The sequence below is a fragment of the Octopus sinensis genome, linkage group LG23, assembly GCF_006345805.1.
Source record: "Octopus sinensis linkage group LG23, ASM634580v1, whole genome shotgun sequence".
Taxonomy (NCBI): domain Eukaryota; kingdom Metazoa; phylum Mollusca; class Cephalopoda; order Octopoda; family Octopodidae; genus Octopus; species Octopus sinensis.
This window is the reverse complement of record NC_043019.1, coordinates 28081097-28095815: the sequence shown is the minus strand read 5'-3', so window position 1 is coordinate 28095815 and position 14719 is coordinate 28081097. Positions and strand designations below refer to the sequence as shown.

The following is a 14719-nucleotide window of genomic DNA, read 5'->3' as shown; positions in this document are numbered from 1 at the left end:
ACCAGTCAAGTACTGGGGTCAGTGTGATCAACTTACCCCCTCCCCTGAAATTTCAGATCTTGTACCTATAGTAGAAATTATCATTATTATTATTAGTATTATTATTATTAGTATTATTATTATTATTATCTATTATCTTTGTACATTGGGCGAAATGCTTAGCAACATTTCATCCATCTTCATGTTCTGAGTTCAAATTCCACCAAGGTTAACTTTACCATTCATCCTTGCAGGGTCAATAAAGCAACTTCCATTTAAGTGCTGGTGTTGATGTAATTGATTTACCCCTGCCCCTGAAATTGTTGGTTTTGTACCAAAATTCGAAACCATTATTATTATCATTATTCCACCAAGATTGACTTTACCTTTGATCCTTTTGGGGTCAATAAGATGAATACCAGTTGAGCACTGGGACCAATGTGATCAAATCACCCCTCCCCCAAAATTTTAGGTCTTGTGCCTATAGCAGAAGGGCTGTTATTATTAATATCTGTATTAAAGTGGTAAACTGGTAGAATCATTAGCATGCCAGAAGAAAATGTTTTGTGGCATTATGCTCAGCTTTATGCTGTGAGTTCAAATTCTACCAAAGGTGACTTTGTCTTTCATCCTTTCGGGGTTGATAAAATAAGTAAAAGTTGAGCACTGGGATTGATGTAATCATCTAGCCCCCTCCCACAAAGTTTCAGGCCTTGTGCCTATTATTATTATTATTATTATTGAGTGAGAGAGCAGTTCATGCCATCAAAGTGACACTGGGGTAAAATATACAAAGCCCAATATACCCATCATGACTACCCGTCTGATAAGGGCACAGCAGGCACATGCATCACAACCATATGTGCGCGGCATGGTGATCTCATATCAAGATAAACTGCACATGATCTTGCAGGTGGGGCCCAGTTAGAATTTTCTTCAGGTTGAGTAGCCCATCCCGCTCAAACGGTCCCTGAATAAGGGTTGTTTAAGGATGTTGAAACACCCACCCATGTCTCCAGAGGTGAATTATTCAAACCCCAAAGAATCCCTCTCAACACATGGCTATGATGCTCCCCCACTACTTCTGCTCGTGATCAGAGATGCACATATCGTCAGCCACTAAGGGACATGCTCAACTGGTTACGGTCAAACAACTGACAAGCAAATCTGTGGTATTGAGCAGAATATTTGCTGTAGCCCATTATTATTATTATTATTATTATTATTATTATTATTATTATTATTATTATTAAAGCAGTGAATTCAAATTCATCCTTTCGGCTCGATAAATTATGTACCAGTTGCGTACTGGGGGGGTCGATCTAATTAACTGGCCCCCTCCCCGCAAATTTCAGGCCTTGTGCTTATAGTAGAAAGAATTGTTGTTGTTGTTTTTTTGTTGTTATTATTTATCTATTTATTTATTTATTTTAATTTATGCCTTTATTTTTTTCTATAGTCAAAGTTACAGGACTGAAGGTGATGGTGGTAATGTACAGCAAGACACGCACAATGAAATGACTACTAGTAAGTTCAAGACACCCCTTTCTTATCTGTGCTGTTGTTGTTTCACTTTATCCTATCCCACCCAATCAACCTTCATCACTGAAGGTTGGTTTTATTGTAAATAAAAGGGACTGACAGATAGAGAATAGTTGAAAATGGAGGGTTATTTTCACTTAACTTATATTAAGCAAAGGCATCACGGTCACACAGTCTCAAACACAAGTGGGGTTTAAAATTTCCTACAGCTGTTTCAGTAGCATTTTATTATTTTTATTGATGCAATAAGGCAGTGAGCTGGTAGAATCGTTAGCACACTGAGCAAAATGCTTATGGGTATTTCATCTGTCTTAGATTCTGAGTTCAAATTCCACCGAGGTCAACTTTGCCTTTCATCCCTTTGGGGTTGATAAATTAAGTACCAATTGAGTATTGGGGTTGATGTAATCGACTGTCCCCCCTCCCCACAAAATCCAGGCCTTGTGCCTTGTAATAAACCAGTTCAATGAAAGCTTTTATTCAAACTTTATTTCTGCTCGCCATTTAATCCATTAATCACTGCTGTCCAACGACTAAGATGCAATCTTTTATATTAAATAAAGACAGTATCCATCTATGAGCGTTATTCAACACTATGCCACATTTTCGTACTCAATTCAAAATAAAATATTTTTATCTATTATTTACTATTGTAGAAAGGAATTAATGATAGGATATTATGATTCATAACATGCTTATAATAGAAAGGATTATTGTATTGATGCATTCATTGCATAAATCCACCATCCTCAAGCAAAGTTTTAAACACATGTAAACAGGCAAAGTAAAACTAGAAAATGACCTCTTCACCAAACTAGTATATCTATATATATATAAACATTTCGTAATAAGATGCAAATGTATTTCACATTATGATTAGTCATATGTAAAAAGCACCAACTGAACATGGCCAATGCCAGTACCCCGTGACTGGCTCTTGTGCTGGTGGTACATATAAAGTACCATCCGAACATGGTTGATGCCAGTATATATATATATATATGTATGCATATATATATATATATATGTCATCCAGTATTATGTAAAAATAAACCTGTTACTATCACACATTTATATTTATCACTGTCTATATATTGATGTCAGGAGAGATAGACTGTGAAAACAAGTATCACTGATTTTCTGTATGGTAAGAGTTATGCCCATGGCCACTGTTTCAATTCCCACCAACAGTCTTACATTATCCTAACTTAATACATCAGTAATGCCTTTCATATAAATCAAGAAAATCCGTACGAATTTCACACAATCTCATTTCCCTCACTGCTAACCTCCAATGAATGTGAGACCTTGTGCTTATGTCCTTATTTAATAATCCTTTATTTCTCTTGTTTAGTTATGCATTTATTTTCTCATTTCATTTCTTTCTGCTTGTAGGTGAACTAAAGAAAGCCATAGTGACAATGATGGTTCGCAAAGACCATGTGGAAGAACAAAACAGGTTTCTAAATTTAAATTTAGTTCTGTCTTCTCTTTGAGTCTTAATAGTGTTGCTGATTGTCAGTTTATGCCCCAGATGATGTGCAAGACAAACATCCTCTTTATGCACATTTTGTCAAAGGGTCTCTTCTGTTTGGCTACAGCTGTGAACATTTCAAAGTTTATTGAATATTTTAAAATTTCATGTATTAACATAGTTTTCCAGGAGATATTTCACTCTTTCCAGAAGATTTTTTCTTTAAAGTTATAGAGGTTTAAAGTTTGATAATTTTTACCCAATCAGAAAACAGGATTTGGAAGCTGTCATTTTGTGCATAATGTGTTTTAATATGAAACTGTAAATAAGTCAACTTCTGCTTTACGCATGACATGTAACCCCTCATAACTTTTTTATTTTTTTGAATTCTGTATTCTACTCTTGAGAATTCATACAATTATGTGAAAGCAAAAAAAGAAAAATTGGGGGCTGCATGATTTAAGACCTATTTCACTGTTACTTTTAACACATCTCTTGACCTGGGTACAAGCAACAGGATACAGCATTAACACACATGCTTTCATGTAGAATATCTTTGTCAACACATGCTCTCTTGCAGACAAAAGAGTTCTCATGTTTGGCTTGTTACTATGAAAATAGGCAGGGTCGATTAAATAAGTACCAGCTACACACTGGGGTCGATATAATCGACTTAATCCGTTTGTCTGTCCTTGTTTGTCCCTTCTGTGTATAGCCCCCTGTGGGCAGTAAATAAATAAGAAAATGCATTATGTATTGTGTACCATATATGATACACAGAACAGGCAAAGGGGTTAATATGTTTGTTTTATGTATAATTACAGATCATTACAACAGCTGCTTTCACAAGAAAAGGAGACTTGTCTGTCTGTTCGAGCTGAAGTCAGTGACCTAGAGAAAAAGATGGCTGTTATACAGGAGAAGGACAACAGTAAAATACAGTCACTTCAGAAGTAAGTCACATTAAGCATAATGTCTTATGGGACACACCTGGATAGGTCCCTCCCTGTATTTGAATTTATGTTGATTGCAAAAAGCTCCATCATTTATATTAATAGCCTCTTTGCCTTTATTACGTTTATAAATATTGGGCTATGAATCTGTTTTCAGAGAGAACGAACTGCTGAGACACCAGCTAAAGAAATATGTCAATGCAGTTCAGTTGCTGAGGAAGGAAGGTACCAAAGCAGAAGGTTGGCACTTGCATTACTATCTTTAAATCGTTACATTCACTTCTTTTTGCTTCATCATTGGTCTTTCCATTGACCTTCTAATAAATCCCCTTTCTGGTCATCGGATTGCCTCACCATCACCACCATTACCATACCTGTAACTTCACTCCCTACTCTTTGCTACATCAACATTTAAGGAAAAAAAAAAGTTTCTCTCTCCCTGTGGCAAGTAGATTCTGTTTATCCTTTAGCATCTAAACCGGCTATATCCAGCTGAAATAGCCTACCTGTTTTATGTTCATACTGGCCAGATCTGGCCTCTCACACCTACCCTACAATGTCACATCATCAGAATATCAAAAGCTATGAGATAATGCAAGATTAATTTAAAACAAAACGAATAAATAAGCATTATGTCTGACAGAGTAATTTGAATGCTAAAGAGTTAAATACCCTATATGGTTTACCTTTGTGAAATAGAGACGACAGACAGATCCTTTGTGTGTGTGTGTATGTGTATGTATATCATCATTATCATCATTCATCACTTAACATCCATCTTCCACGCTGGCATGGATTAGATGGTTTGACAGGAGCTGACTTGGCAGAAGACTGCACAAAGCTTCACTGACTGTTTCGAAGCCTTGTGCAGTCTTCATGTATGTATACAAATGACTTGTAATTTGCTTACATATATATATATGTGTGTGTGTATATCTTGTAACATTTTTGTAGGATCCCTCGGCATTCACTTAGACGAGTTACAGCCAGTTATTCCACCACCAAAGTCAAGCATAGATTACAGTCATGAAGCTTCAGAATATGAGAAGAAATTGATTCAAGTAAGTTGTGGGTATTTGTTCCAACTCTTTACATCCTGAGTTCTTGCTAAGGTCAACTTTATCTGTCATCCTTTTAAGGGAGTTGATAAAACAAAGGACCAGTCAAGTGCTGGACACAGTTCAATCAATTAACCTCTTACCAGCCAATTTCTAGTCCCTTGTACCTACATTTAGGCTAACTATTATTGTTGATAAGGCAGTGATGAAGGTACATGGCTCAGTGGTTAGAGCATCAGTCTCACAATCATGAGATAGTGAGTTCAATTACCTGACTGGGCTGTGTGTTGTGTTCTTGGAGCAAGACACTTTATTTCACATTGCTCCAGTTCATTCAGCTGTAGAAATGAGTTGCGACATCATTGGTGCTAAGCTATATCAGCTTTTGTCTTTCCCTTGGATAACATCAGTGGTGTAGAGGGGGGGAGGCTGGTATGCATAGGCAACTGCTGGTCTTCCATAAACAACTTTCTAGGTGCAATCCTATGGCCATTCATGACCAAAGCGGGTATTTACTCTTTACTCTATGGCATGGAGAGGGGAGGCTGGTTTGCATGGGTGATTGCTGGTCTTCCATAAACAACCTTGTCCAGACTTGTGCCTTAAAGGAGAACTTTCTAGGTGCAATCTCACGGTCAGTCATGATTGAAGGGTGTCTTTACTTTACTTGATAAGGCAATGAGCTGGCAGAATCATTATTATGCTGGAGAAAATGCCTAGAATGCAAAGAATCAGGAGAAATGCTGCTGGGTTCAAATACCACTGAGGTAGACTTTGCCTTTCATCCTATTGGGGTTGATAAAATAGTACCAGTCAAACACTGAGGTTGATGTTATCGACTTGTTCCCTCCCCTCAAATTTCAACCTTGTGCCTATAGTGGTGGCACTCGGTCAGTTATGATGACAAGGGTTCCAGATGATCCGATCAACCGAACAGCCTGTTCATGAAATTAATGTGCAAAAAGCTGAGCACTCCGCAGACACGTGTACCCTTAACATAGATATTGGGGAGATTTAGTGTAATACAGAGTGTGACAAAGCTGACCCTTTGGAATACAGGTACAACAGAAACAGGAAGAAAGAGCGAGAGGATGTTGTGATGAAAGAGTGCAGCGGGGGTCACCATCACCCACTGCCAGAATCTCATGGAGCTTTAGGTGTTTTCGCTCAATAAACGCTCACAATGCCTGGTCTGGGAATCGAAACTGCGATCCTACAACCGCGAGTCTGCTACTCTCCACTGTACCTATAGTAGAAAGAATAGAAAGTATTGTTGTTGTTGTTGTTTTTGTTTTAAATGTTCATATTCATTATTTATTCTCTCTCTCTATTTATCTTTCTCTCTTTCACAGGTAGCTGAAATGCATGGTGAGCTGATAGAGTTCAATGAAGCTTTACATCGAACTATCCAGTTGAAAGATGCCCTCATCAAACAGCTACGGCAGGAACTGATTAGCCTACATGGACCGGTCTGTACCGTTTGCTCTTTCCTCATCAATAAATTTACATGGACATGCATGTGTCATTTTCAAATTCTCTCATGGGTTTATATATCTTGGAGAAAAATGGGGCTCAACCCACCTGACTTTCTCATTATATATGTTGAAATATTGTGTGGTTACAGGGTCAATAAATAAAGTAATCGCCACAGGTGGGTTTAGACAAGATACCTTGTGACATTTTATCAAGCTCTCTGCATTCTGAATTCAAATTGTGCCACCTGTCACCGACTCTCGCTTATGGCAGTATAAAAAATCTTCAGGCTACTTGGCTGCTATTGTGATAGGTGTCCAGTTTGAGACAGCATCTCAGCTCATCAACTTGCAGTAATACAAAAGTGTACATCTTGTACTACTGGTGGATAAACTCTTAGACAGAAATATGTGGGGGGGGTGCATCTACTGGCACTCCATTGGTTATGACAAGGAGGGTTCCAGATGATCCAATCAATGGAACAGCCTGCTCATGAAATTAACGTGCATATGGCGCTGAGCACTCTACATACACACACACACGTGTAACCTTAATGCAGTTATCAGGGAAATTCAGCATTAAATGGAATGTGATAAGGCTGGCCCTCTGAAATACGGTACAACTTATTTTTGCCAGCTTAGTGGACTGGAGCAACATGAAATGAAGTGTCTTGCTCAAGGATACAACGTGCTGACTGGAACTAAACTCATGACCTTACAATTGGAAGCAGAGTACCCTAACCACTAAGCCATGCCCCTTCACTGTGTGTGCATTGTCCATGTATGTATACACACACACACACACACACACACACGCCATCATCATCTTCATCATTTAACATCCTTTTCCCAATACTATAATAATAATAATAATGAAATTATTGTATACAGTGCTCAGGTGCACCACAACTTGTCAGAAAGTGCATATAAAGTACATGCAGTAATGTAGAAATGTCTGGAAAGTGAACAGTGTATGAGTCAGATACATGCTTGTGTGTGTATGGAGGGGAGAAAATCAAGTGTAGTGTTGGCGAATCTCAGGAAGCATGGAAGTTTTGAAGGATGCAGTGCTCCGACAACTAACAACTGATGCCGGCAGTTTGTTCCATGCTTCAGTAACTCTCAGCGTGAAAAAATGTTTCCTGAAGTCATGGGAGCTGTGCTGTTTTCTTACTTTGTAAATATGTCATGGGTTGGACAGTTTAACAAAAACAAACAAGCCAGGTGGTTCTGCAAGGTTCTACGTCTGTTTCGATGTGGTTTCTATAGTTGTATGCCCTGCCCTTCCTAATACCGACTAATTAACACACATCTATTTATGTTTAGTTGTCCCATCAGTTGGCCTGTAACAACGCTTCTCTCAAACTGATTTATTATGTCTGATATATTTAATATATAATCCCTTTGACATTGTTGTCTTCTTTGTTCCTGTCTCTTACAGTTACCGGATGAAGGGCCTTCTTATAGCGATTGTGTCTCCTTAGATGTAGACAAGTAAGTTGTTTTCTTTGTATGTATTTTTTTTTTACTATTGAAAAGGTTGCAAGATGCAACGAAAATTTTAGAAAAATAAAAATAAGAAATAAGTGGAAGGATATAGATAGACAGACAGACAGACTGACGGATATAGATAGATAGACAGACAGACTGACGGATATAGATAGACAGACAGACAGACAGAGATATAGACAGGCAGACAGACAGACGGATATAGATAGACAGACAGACATACTGATATAGATAGACAGACAGACAGACAGATATAGATAGACAGGCAGACAGACAGACGGATATAGATAGACAGACAGACATACTGATATAGATAGACAGACAGACGGATATAGATAGATAGACAGACAGACGGATATAGATAGATAGACAGACAGACGGATATAGATAGATAGACAGACGGATATAGATAGATAGACAGACAGACAGATATAGATAGATAGACAGACAGACGGATATAGATAGATAGATAGATAGACAGACAGATAGAGATAGATAGATAGATAGACAGATAGATATGAATAGATATGCATGCATATACATAATGTTTTATGAGTATGATCACTCCTGTCTACAATGGTAACGTGAAACTCTGAGTAATGTTTTATGAAGATTTCTTTGGCTTTTTATTATACAGTCTAACCATCACACCCAGAAACCTTGTACATGTTTGGATTCCATCTGCATTTTTACGTGGCTTATCATCAGATACTTATCATGTATACCAGGTAAATAAAGTTTCTTTCTCGTCAAAGTACCACACTTTCATTTGTTTCCTTTGGCTTTTCCAATGAGGACAACAAAATAAACAACAACCCAGCCATGAAAACTTGGGTAAAATGATTGCAAACACATAATCAGACTCTGTCTCTGTCTACCAACTCCAATCACAAGGTTTTAGTTGGCCCCCAGGTAGAGTAGAAAACATTTGTCGAAGGTGCCATGGAGTGGGACTGAACCTGGGACCATTTGATTGGGAAGCACACTTATTAATCATACAGCTGTGCCTGCATCAATCACTACACACACACAGAGATATCATCATCATCATGATCATTTAACATCCTTCTTCCATGCTGGGATGGGTTGGATGGTTTCACAGGAGTTTGCGAGTCAGTCTGCTTTGGCACAATTTTTACAGCTGGATGCCCTTCTTAACACCAACTACTTTACAGAGTATATGTTTATATATGTATATATATACACACTAGCAGTATCGCCCAGTGTTGCTCGGGTTTGTAAGGGAAATAACTATATAAGCATTTTTAGAGAGTTATAGCAAAAAAATGCATTAAAAATGGAAAAAAAATTATGGTAAATTTTATTTAAATCGTTGACTCATCGTAGACATTTTGAGAGAGTTACTTCCCATATATAATAGCGAAAAAATGCATTAAAATGGAAAAAAATTATGGTAAATTTTTTTTTAAATCGTAGACTCATCGTAGACGCGCGCTAATACCCAGAAGGGCTCGATATGAATCACGACTATAAGATACCCGGTTTTGGTTAAACTGCACCGCAAAATGTGGGAGTAGTTAGGAATCTAAATCGTAGGAGACAGACACACAACCTTTCTTTTATATATAAAGATATATGTATTTGTGCGTGTGTGTGCGAATGTTTATATTTTGTGCTTCATATGAAAAATTAGTGAACTACAAATGATGTTTGCTGACTTTCCCTGTCAAGCAACAGGAAAGGCATCCAGCTGCAAAATGATGCCACAATAACATGTATTGATCTAACAGGGAAAATCATCATCGTCATCATGCTCGTTTAATGTCTGTTTTCTATGCTGCCATGGGTTAGATGGTTTGACAGGACCTGGTGAGCTGCAGAGCTGCTTTGGCATGGTTTCTATGGCTTGATGGCCTTCCTAATGCCAACCACTTTAAAGAGTGTATAAAACAAATGAACAAACAAATATATCCTTACAAGCATTTACCAATTTACTGCCAAAAGAAATCAATTTGATTTCAATGAATAAGTTGACTAAATTTCTATTTTGCAAACTTTGTACCTGTGTTTGTATACACACTGGATGTACATCTCTGATTTAGGTATTGATTTTAATAATTAATTTACAACATGTGTAGATAAATGACTTCCTTTTTCTTTTAGGTCTACATCAGAATTCAAGATGAAGAATGGAATGTGTATAGACGTTATCGGCAATTTTATGTGTTCTACTCCAAACTGAAGAAAAAATTTCCCATTTTGGGCCAATTTAATTTTCCATCTAAAGTTAGGGTTGGTTACAAGGTAATAATTTATTATGTTTTTTTAAAAGTTGTCATTTTTAAGTGTATTCTCTACAGATTTTTAGTAGAATTTAGGGCCAGTACTCAAAGTTACAACATTTTGTATACAAATATGTCTATGTAAACAATGCAATGGAAGATAGAAAAATAAGTGAGGAGTGTATATCCATATTTTAGGAGTTTTTGCTGCTTCTTCAGTACCACAGCCAACCCATTAACTTTCCACTAATCCATTACTTAAGTGGCTACTAAGTTTAGTGGTGTAACACTACTTAATAAGTTGTATGTTATATGAAGTGGACTGTAAGGTAACCTAGAAACAGTTATTGAGCTAGGGGAGGGGGCAGTTTGGTACAAAAGGGATAGATCAGGTCTTAAGATATATGGGGTGTTAGTTGAGTGATTAACCCTTTCATTACTGCATTTATTTTGAGATGCTCTGTGTTTCTTTCAATTAATTTCAAATATAACAAAGAATTTAATAAAATAACTTAGTTTTCCTTAAGCTAGTGTTAGGAACATAAATTGTGACCAAGGTTTGGTGGAAGATTTTAATTCAAAACTTATGGAAACAAGACATTTGTACTACAAAGCCAGAGGCGGTTTCAGTTGGGTCGATATCGAAAGGGTCAAACACAGTACCATCAACTGGTCATTCAATACTTTTAGTAGAGGTTTCTCTGATGCAAGCATTCAAATATCCAGACCACGTCCCCACCTCATTACTCCCTTACTACTCACACTATGAAGACAGTGGCCTGCAGATGCCCAGGTTGGGTACTAGACATCAATTTTACCCTTACCTCTATGTCAGGCTGGGTGTTAGCCATACACATTTCATCTTGAACTCTGTGTCTATTGTGGACTGATATATAAATATCAGCTGGCAGAATCGTCAGCATGCTGGACGAAATGCTTAGCGGTATTCTGCCCATTGCTACATTCTGAGTTCAAATTCCAGCAAGGTCAACTTTGCCTTTCATCCTTTCAGGGTCAATAAATTAAATACCAGTTAAACATTGGGATCAATATAATTGACTAGCCCTCTCTCCCACAAAACTTCAGGCTTTGTGTCTATAGTAAAAAGGGTTATTATTATCATTATTAATTAATTAAATAGAAAATAAACTAATTAATGATGTACTGCTATTTTTTTTATTTATCGGTAGGACCCGCGTGTTGTTGAGACAAGACGGACGCGGTTTCAAGCCTTCCTTCGAAAGGTTATAAGCTGTGTGATTGAAAACTCAACTGAGATTACAGGACCCATCACCAAACAGACTGTGTTACAGTATCTGCCATTCTTTGGGTAAGAAAGAACTATTATTGTTGTTGTTATTCTATTGAGGAACATGCTTGGAGAGTATAAGATTTTGTATATTTTTAGTTGTTTTGCTAACAATATGAGAGAGATAGTGAGAACAGGAGTGTAAAGAAAAAGGAAAGAGAGAGAGAGAGAGAGATGGGGAAAGAGAACAATAGGAAAAGTAACAAAATGAAAAGATACCTCCTCTGTGTCACTGGTCCCAGACTGGTCATCATCTCTAGCTGTGGTGATTTTACTGATGGTAACATATGGTGCAGGGCCAGTCGCTCTATCAGTATCGGTGATAATGGTTTGTTCATCATCTGTGGCAGTGGTACTGGAGGTCATTGGTTACCTCCTCTGTGTCTCTGGTCCCAGTCTGGTCATCATCTCTGGCTGTGGCAATCATATTGGTGGAAGAGCTGATTAATCTACTACTGTCATTGCCTCCAGTGCTATTATTACAGTTGGATGGTACATCACTGGTAATGCGGATAGCAAGTCTACGTGTCACTATAGATTCAGCCTTGCATCGGCCTCCTACTGGACTGCTATTCTATACCCTGCAAGAGCAACCTGCCTCTTCTCTTGTTTTGTGGGTACTTGTTAAAATGCTTTTTAAGGAGACTCATAGGCTGTGTCTGTCAGATATATGCCTGTGTCTATGTGAGTGTGTGTGTGCATGCATGTGTGTGCTTGTGTGTGTGTGTACATATATATATAACAAACTTACAACAAATATGTATCGTATAATACAGACAAAGAAGTGATATTTTGAACGCAGTTGTCAACAAACAATCATGGCTGTTTGTTGACAACTTTTTCTTTCTTATAAGGGTAATAATACTCTATATTTCTGTTGTTTTAATGCCGATACTGTGTTTGAAAAATCATTTCCTTCTCTGCATATATATAAATATGAGAGTTTATATGAATGTGGTCCTATATATGTGTGTCAATATATGTCTGTATGTTTGAAAGAGAGAGAGAGAAACGGGGGGGGGGAAGGTGCAAGACGGATGGAGTGCAAGAGAGAGAGGGAAAGTGAGAGTGAGATTGAAGAGGAAGAACAAGACCAAGAAATAATTTCTAATATTTGAAAATGTTTTTGTTATCTAAACAGGGATTCAGGGGAGGAAAACTTGCACAAGAAGCAAAAAGAGTCAACTTCCCGTCAGCCAGCTCCGAGTAACAACTCTGCCAGTCAGTCATCTACCAATCCTAACCCTCCTCCGGAACAACCTCTTTACACTGGACTTTGAGACGACACTGTTCCAGCTTTGGCACACCAACTTACATTATATATGGATGCAGATACATCCATATATATATATATATATATATATATAATATATTCATATATATATATATATATATATATATATATATATATATATATATTCACACACACACACATATATATATATATATATTCATATATATAATATATTCACATATATATGTATATATATATATATATATATATATATATATATATATATTATATATTCATATAATATATTCACATATATATATATATATTTATATGCATATATATATACACACATATATATATGTATACATATATATATACAAATACATATATATTTATACATACACAAACACTTATACATATACAATCATATATATATGTATACACACACACACACACACACACACACACACACACACACACGTATGTGTTTATTCAAAATTGAGGCTTTGCTTTGATGCTATTTTAGGTTTCTCATTTCTATTCTTCACAGCAACTGATTTTCAAATATCAAGTTTCAAATAGTCTCAATGATTTTCTTTCAACCACAATTTATCAGCTGGTTTGGTACATGTGGTATGTTATTTATAACAGCTGTTGTTGAGGCTAGTCAACAGTTAGAATTCTCTCCCATTTGTGTGAGAAGTGGCTGTTTTTCTACCACATAACAACCTACCATTTTAACTCTTTTGTTATAGAAATCAAATACATCCACTTAAAATTTCGTTATCCCTAACTGCAGAAAGCAATTTTATATAAAAAATCTATTATTTGTTGAGGAATGTCATGTTTGAACCTATTTTTTTGTTGAGACATCTCAAGTTTATTGAGCTAACATGATTCGCAGAATATACCGATTCTATTTTTTTGGTAGATATTTAACATCAGGCGCAGGAGTGGCTGTGTGGTAAGTAGCTTGCTAACCAACCACATGGTTCCGGGTTCAGTCCCACTGCGTGGCATCTTGGGCAAGTGTCTTCTGCTATAGCCCCGGGCCAACCAATGCCTTGTGAGTGGATTTGGTAGACGGAAACTGAAAGAAGCCTGTCGTATATATGTATATATATATATAAGTGTGTGTGTATGTGTGTCTGTGTTTGTCCCCCTAGCATTGCTTGACAACCGATGCTGGTGTGTTTACGTCCCCGTCACTTAGCGGTTCGGCAAAAGAGACCGATAGAATAAGCACTGGGCTTACAAAGAATAAGTCCCGGGGTCGATTTGCTCGACTAAAGGCGGTGCTCCAGCATGGCCGCAGTCAAATGACTGAAACAAGTAAAAGAGAAAGAGAATCATACTTAGAATAATCATGAAATTTAATTTCACAATTAAAGGGTCAAATCGCCCCACCCTCAATTTTAGATTGATACTTATCGATCCTCGAAGACAGTTTGAGACTGTTGTTGAATCCATTGACTGTGAAAATCAGATATATTCTCTCAAAATTTCATTACCCTTAAACTGCAGTAAGCAATTTTATACGCCAATGTGTCTTTTGTTGAGATATGTCAAGTTTACAACTACCATGTGATGTCATGGTAAGGAGACATTAACACACACACATGTATATATATATATATATATTATATATATATATATTATGTATGTATGGTGGCTTGCTTACCAACCACATGGTTCCGGGTTCAGTCCCATTGCGTGGCACTTTGGGCAAGTGTCTTCTACTATAGCCTCAGGCCAACCAAAGCCTTGTGAGTGGATTAGGTAGACAGAAACTGAAAGAAGCCCATCGTATATATGTATATGTATATATATATATATATGTGTGTGTTTGTCCCCCCAACATTGCTTGACAACCAATGCTGGTGTGTTTACACCAGCAGTTCGGCAAAAGAGACCGATATAATAAGTACTAAGCTTACAAAGAATAA

At 37.1% G+C, this 14719-nt stretch overlaps 1 protein-coding gene across 2 annotated transcripts in view; it reads left to right on the top strand.

Annotated features, from left to right (window-relative positions):
- LOC115223620 (sorting nexin-29) overlaps positions 1 to 12964 on the top strand; it is a 52111-nt gene extending 39147 nt beyond the window's left edge. For both annotated transcript variants that reach the window (XM_029794282.2, XM_036512426.1), the window contains exons 12-22: positions 1439 to 1506; positions 2917 to 2980; positions 3820 to 3948; positions 4106 to 4188; positions 4903 to 5009; positions 6359 to 6475; positions 7920 to 7972; positions 8625 to 8715; positions 10112 to 10252; positions 11421 to 11560; positions 12681 to 12964. In XM_029794282.2, coding sequence (XP_029650142.1) covers positions 1439 to 1506; positions 2917 to 2980; positions 3820 to 3948; positions 4106 to 4188; positions 4903 to 5009; positions 6359 to 6475; positions 7920 to 7972; positions 8625 to 8715; positions 10112 to 10252; positions 11421 to 11560; positions 12681 to 12819 — 1132 coding nt within the window. In that variant the 3' untranslated portion in view covers positions 12820 to 12964. The remainder of the gene's footprint in view (positions 1 to 1438; positions 1507 to 2916; positions 2981 to 3819; positions 3949 to 4105; positions 4189 to 4902; positions 5010 to 6358; positions 6476 to 7919; positions 7973 to 8624; positions 8716 to 10111; positions 10253 to 11420; positions 11561 to 12680) is intronic.
- The last annotated feature ends 1755 nt before the right edge of the window (positions 12965 to 14719 follow it).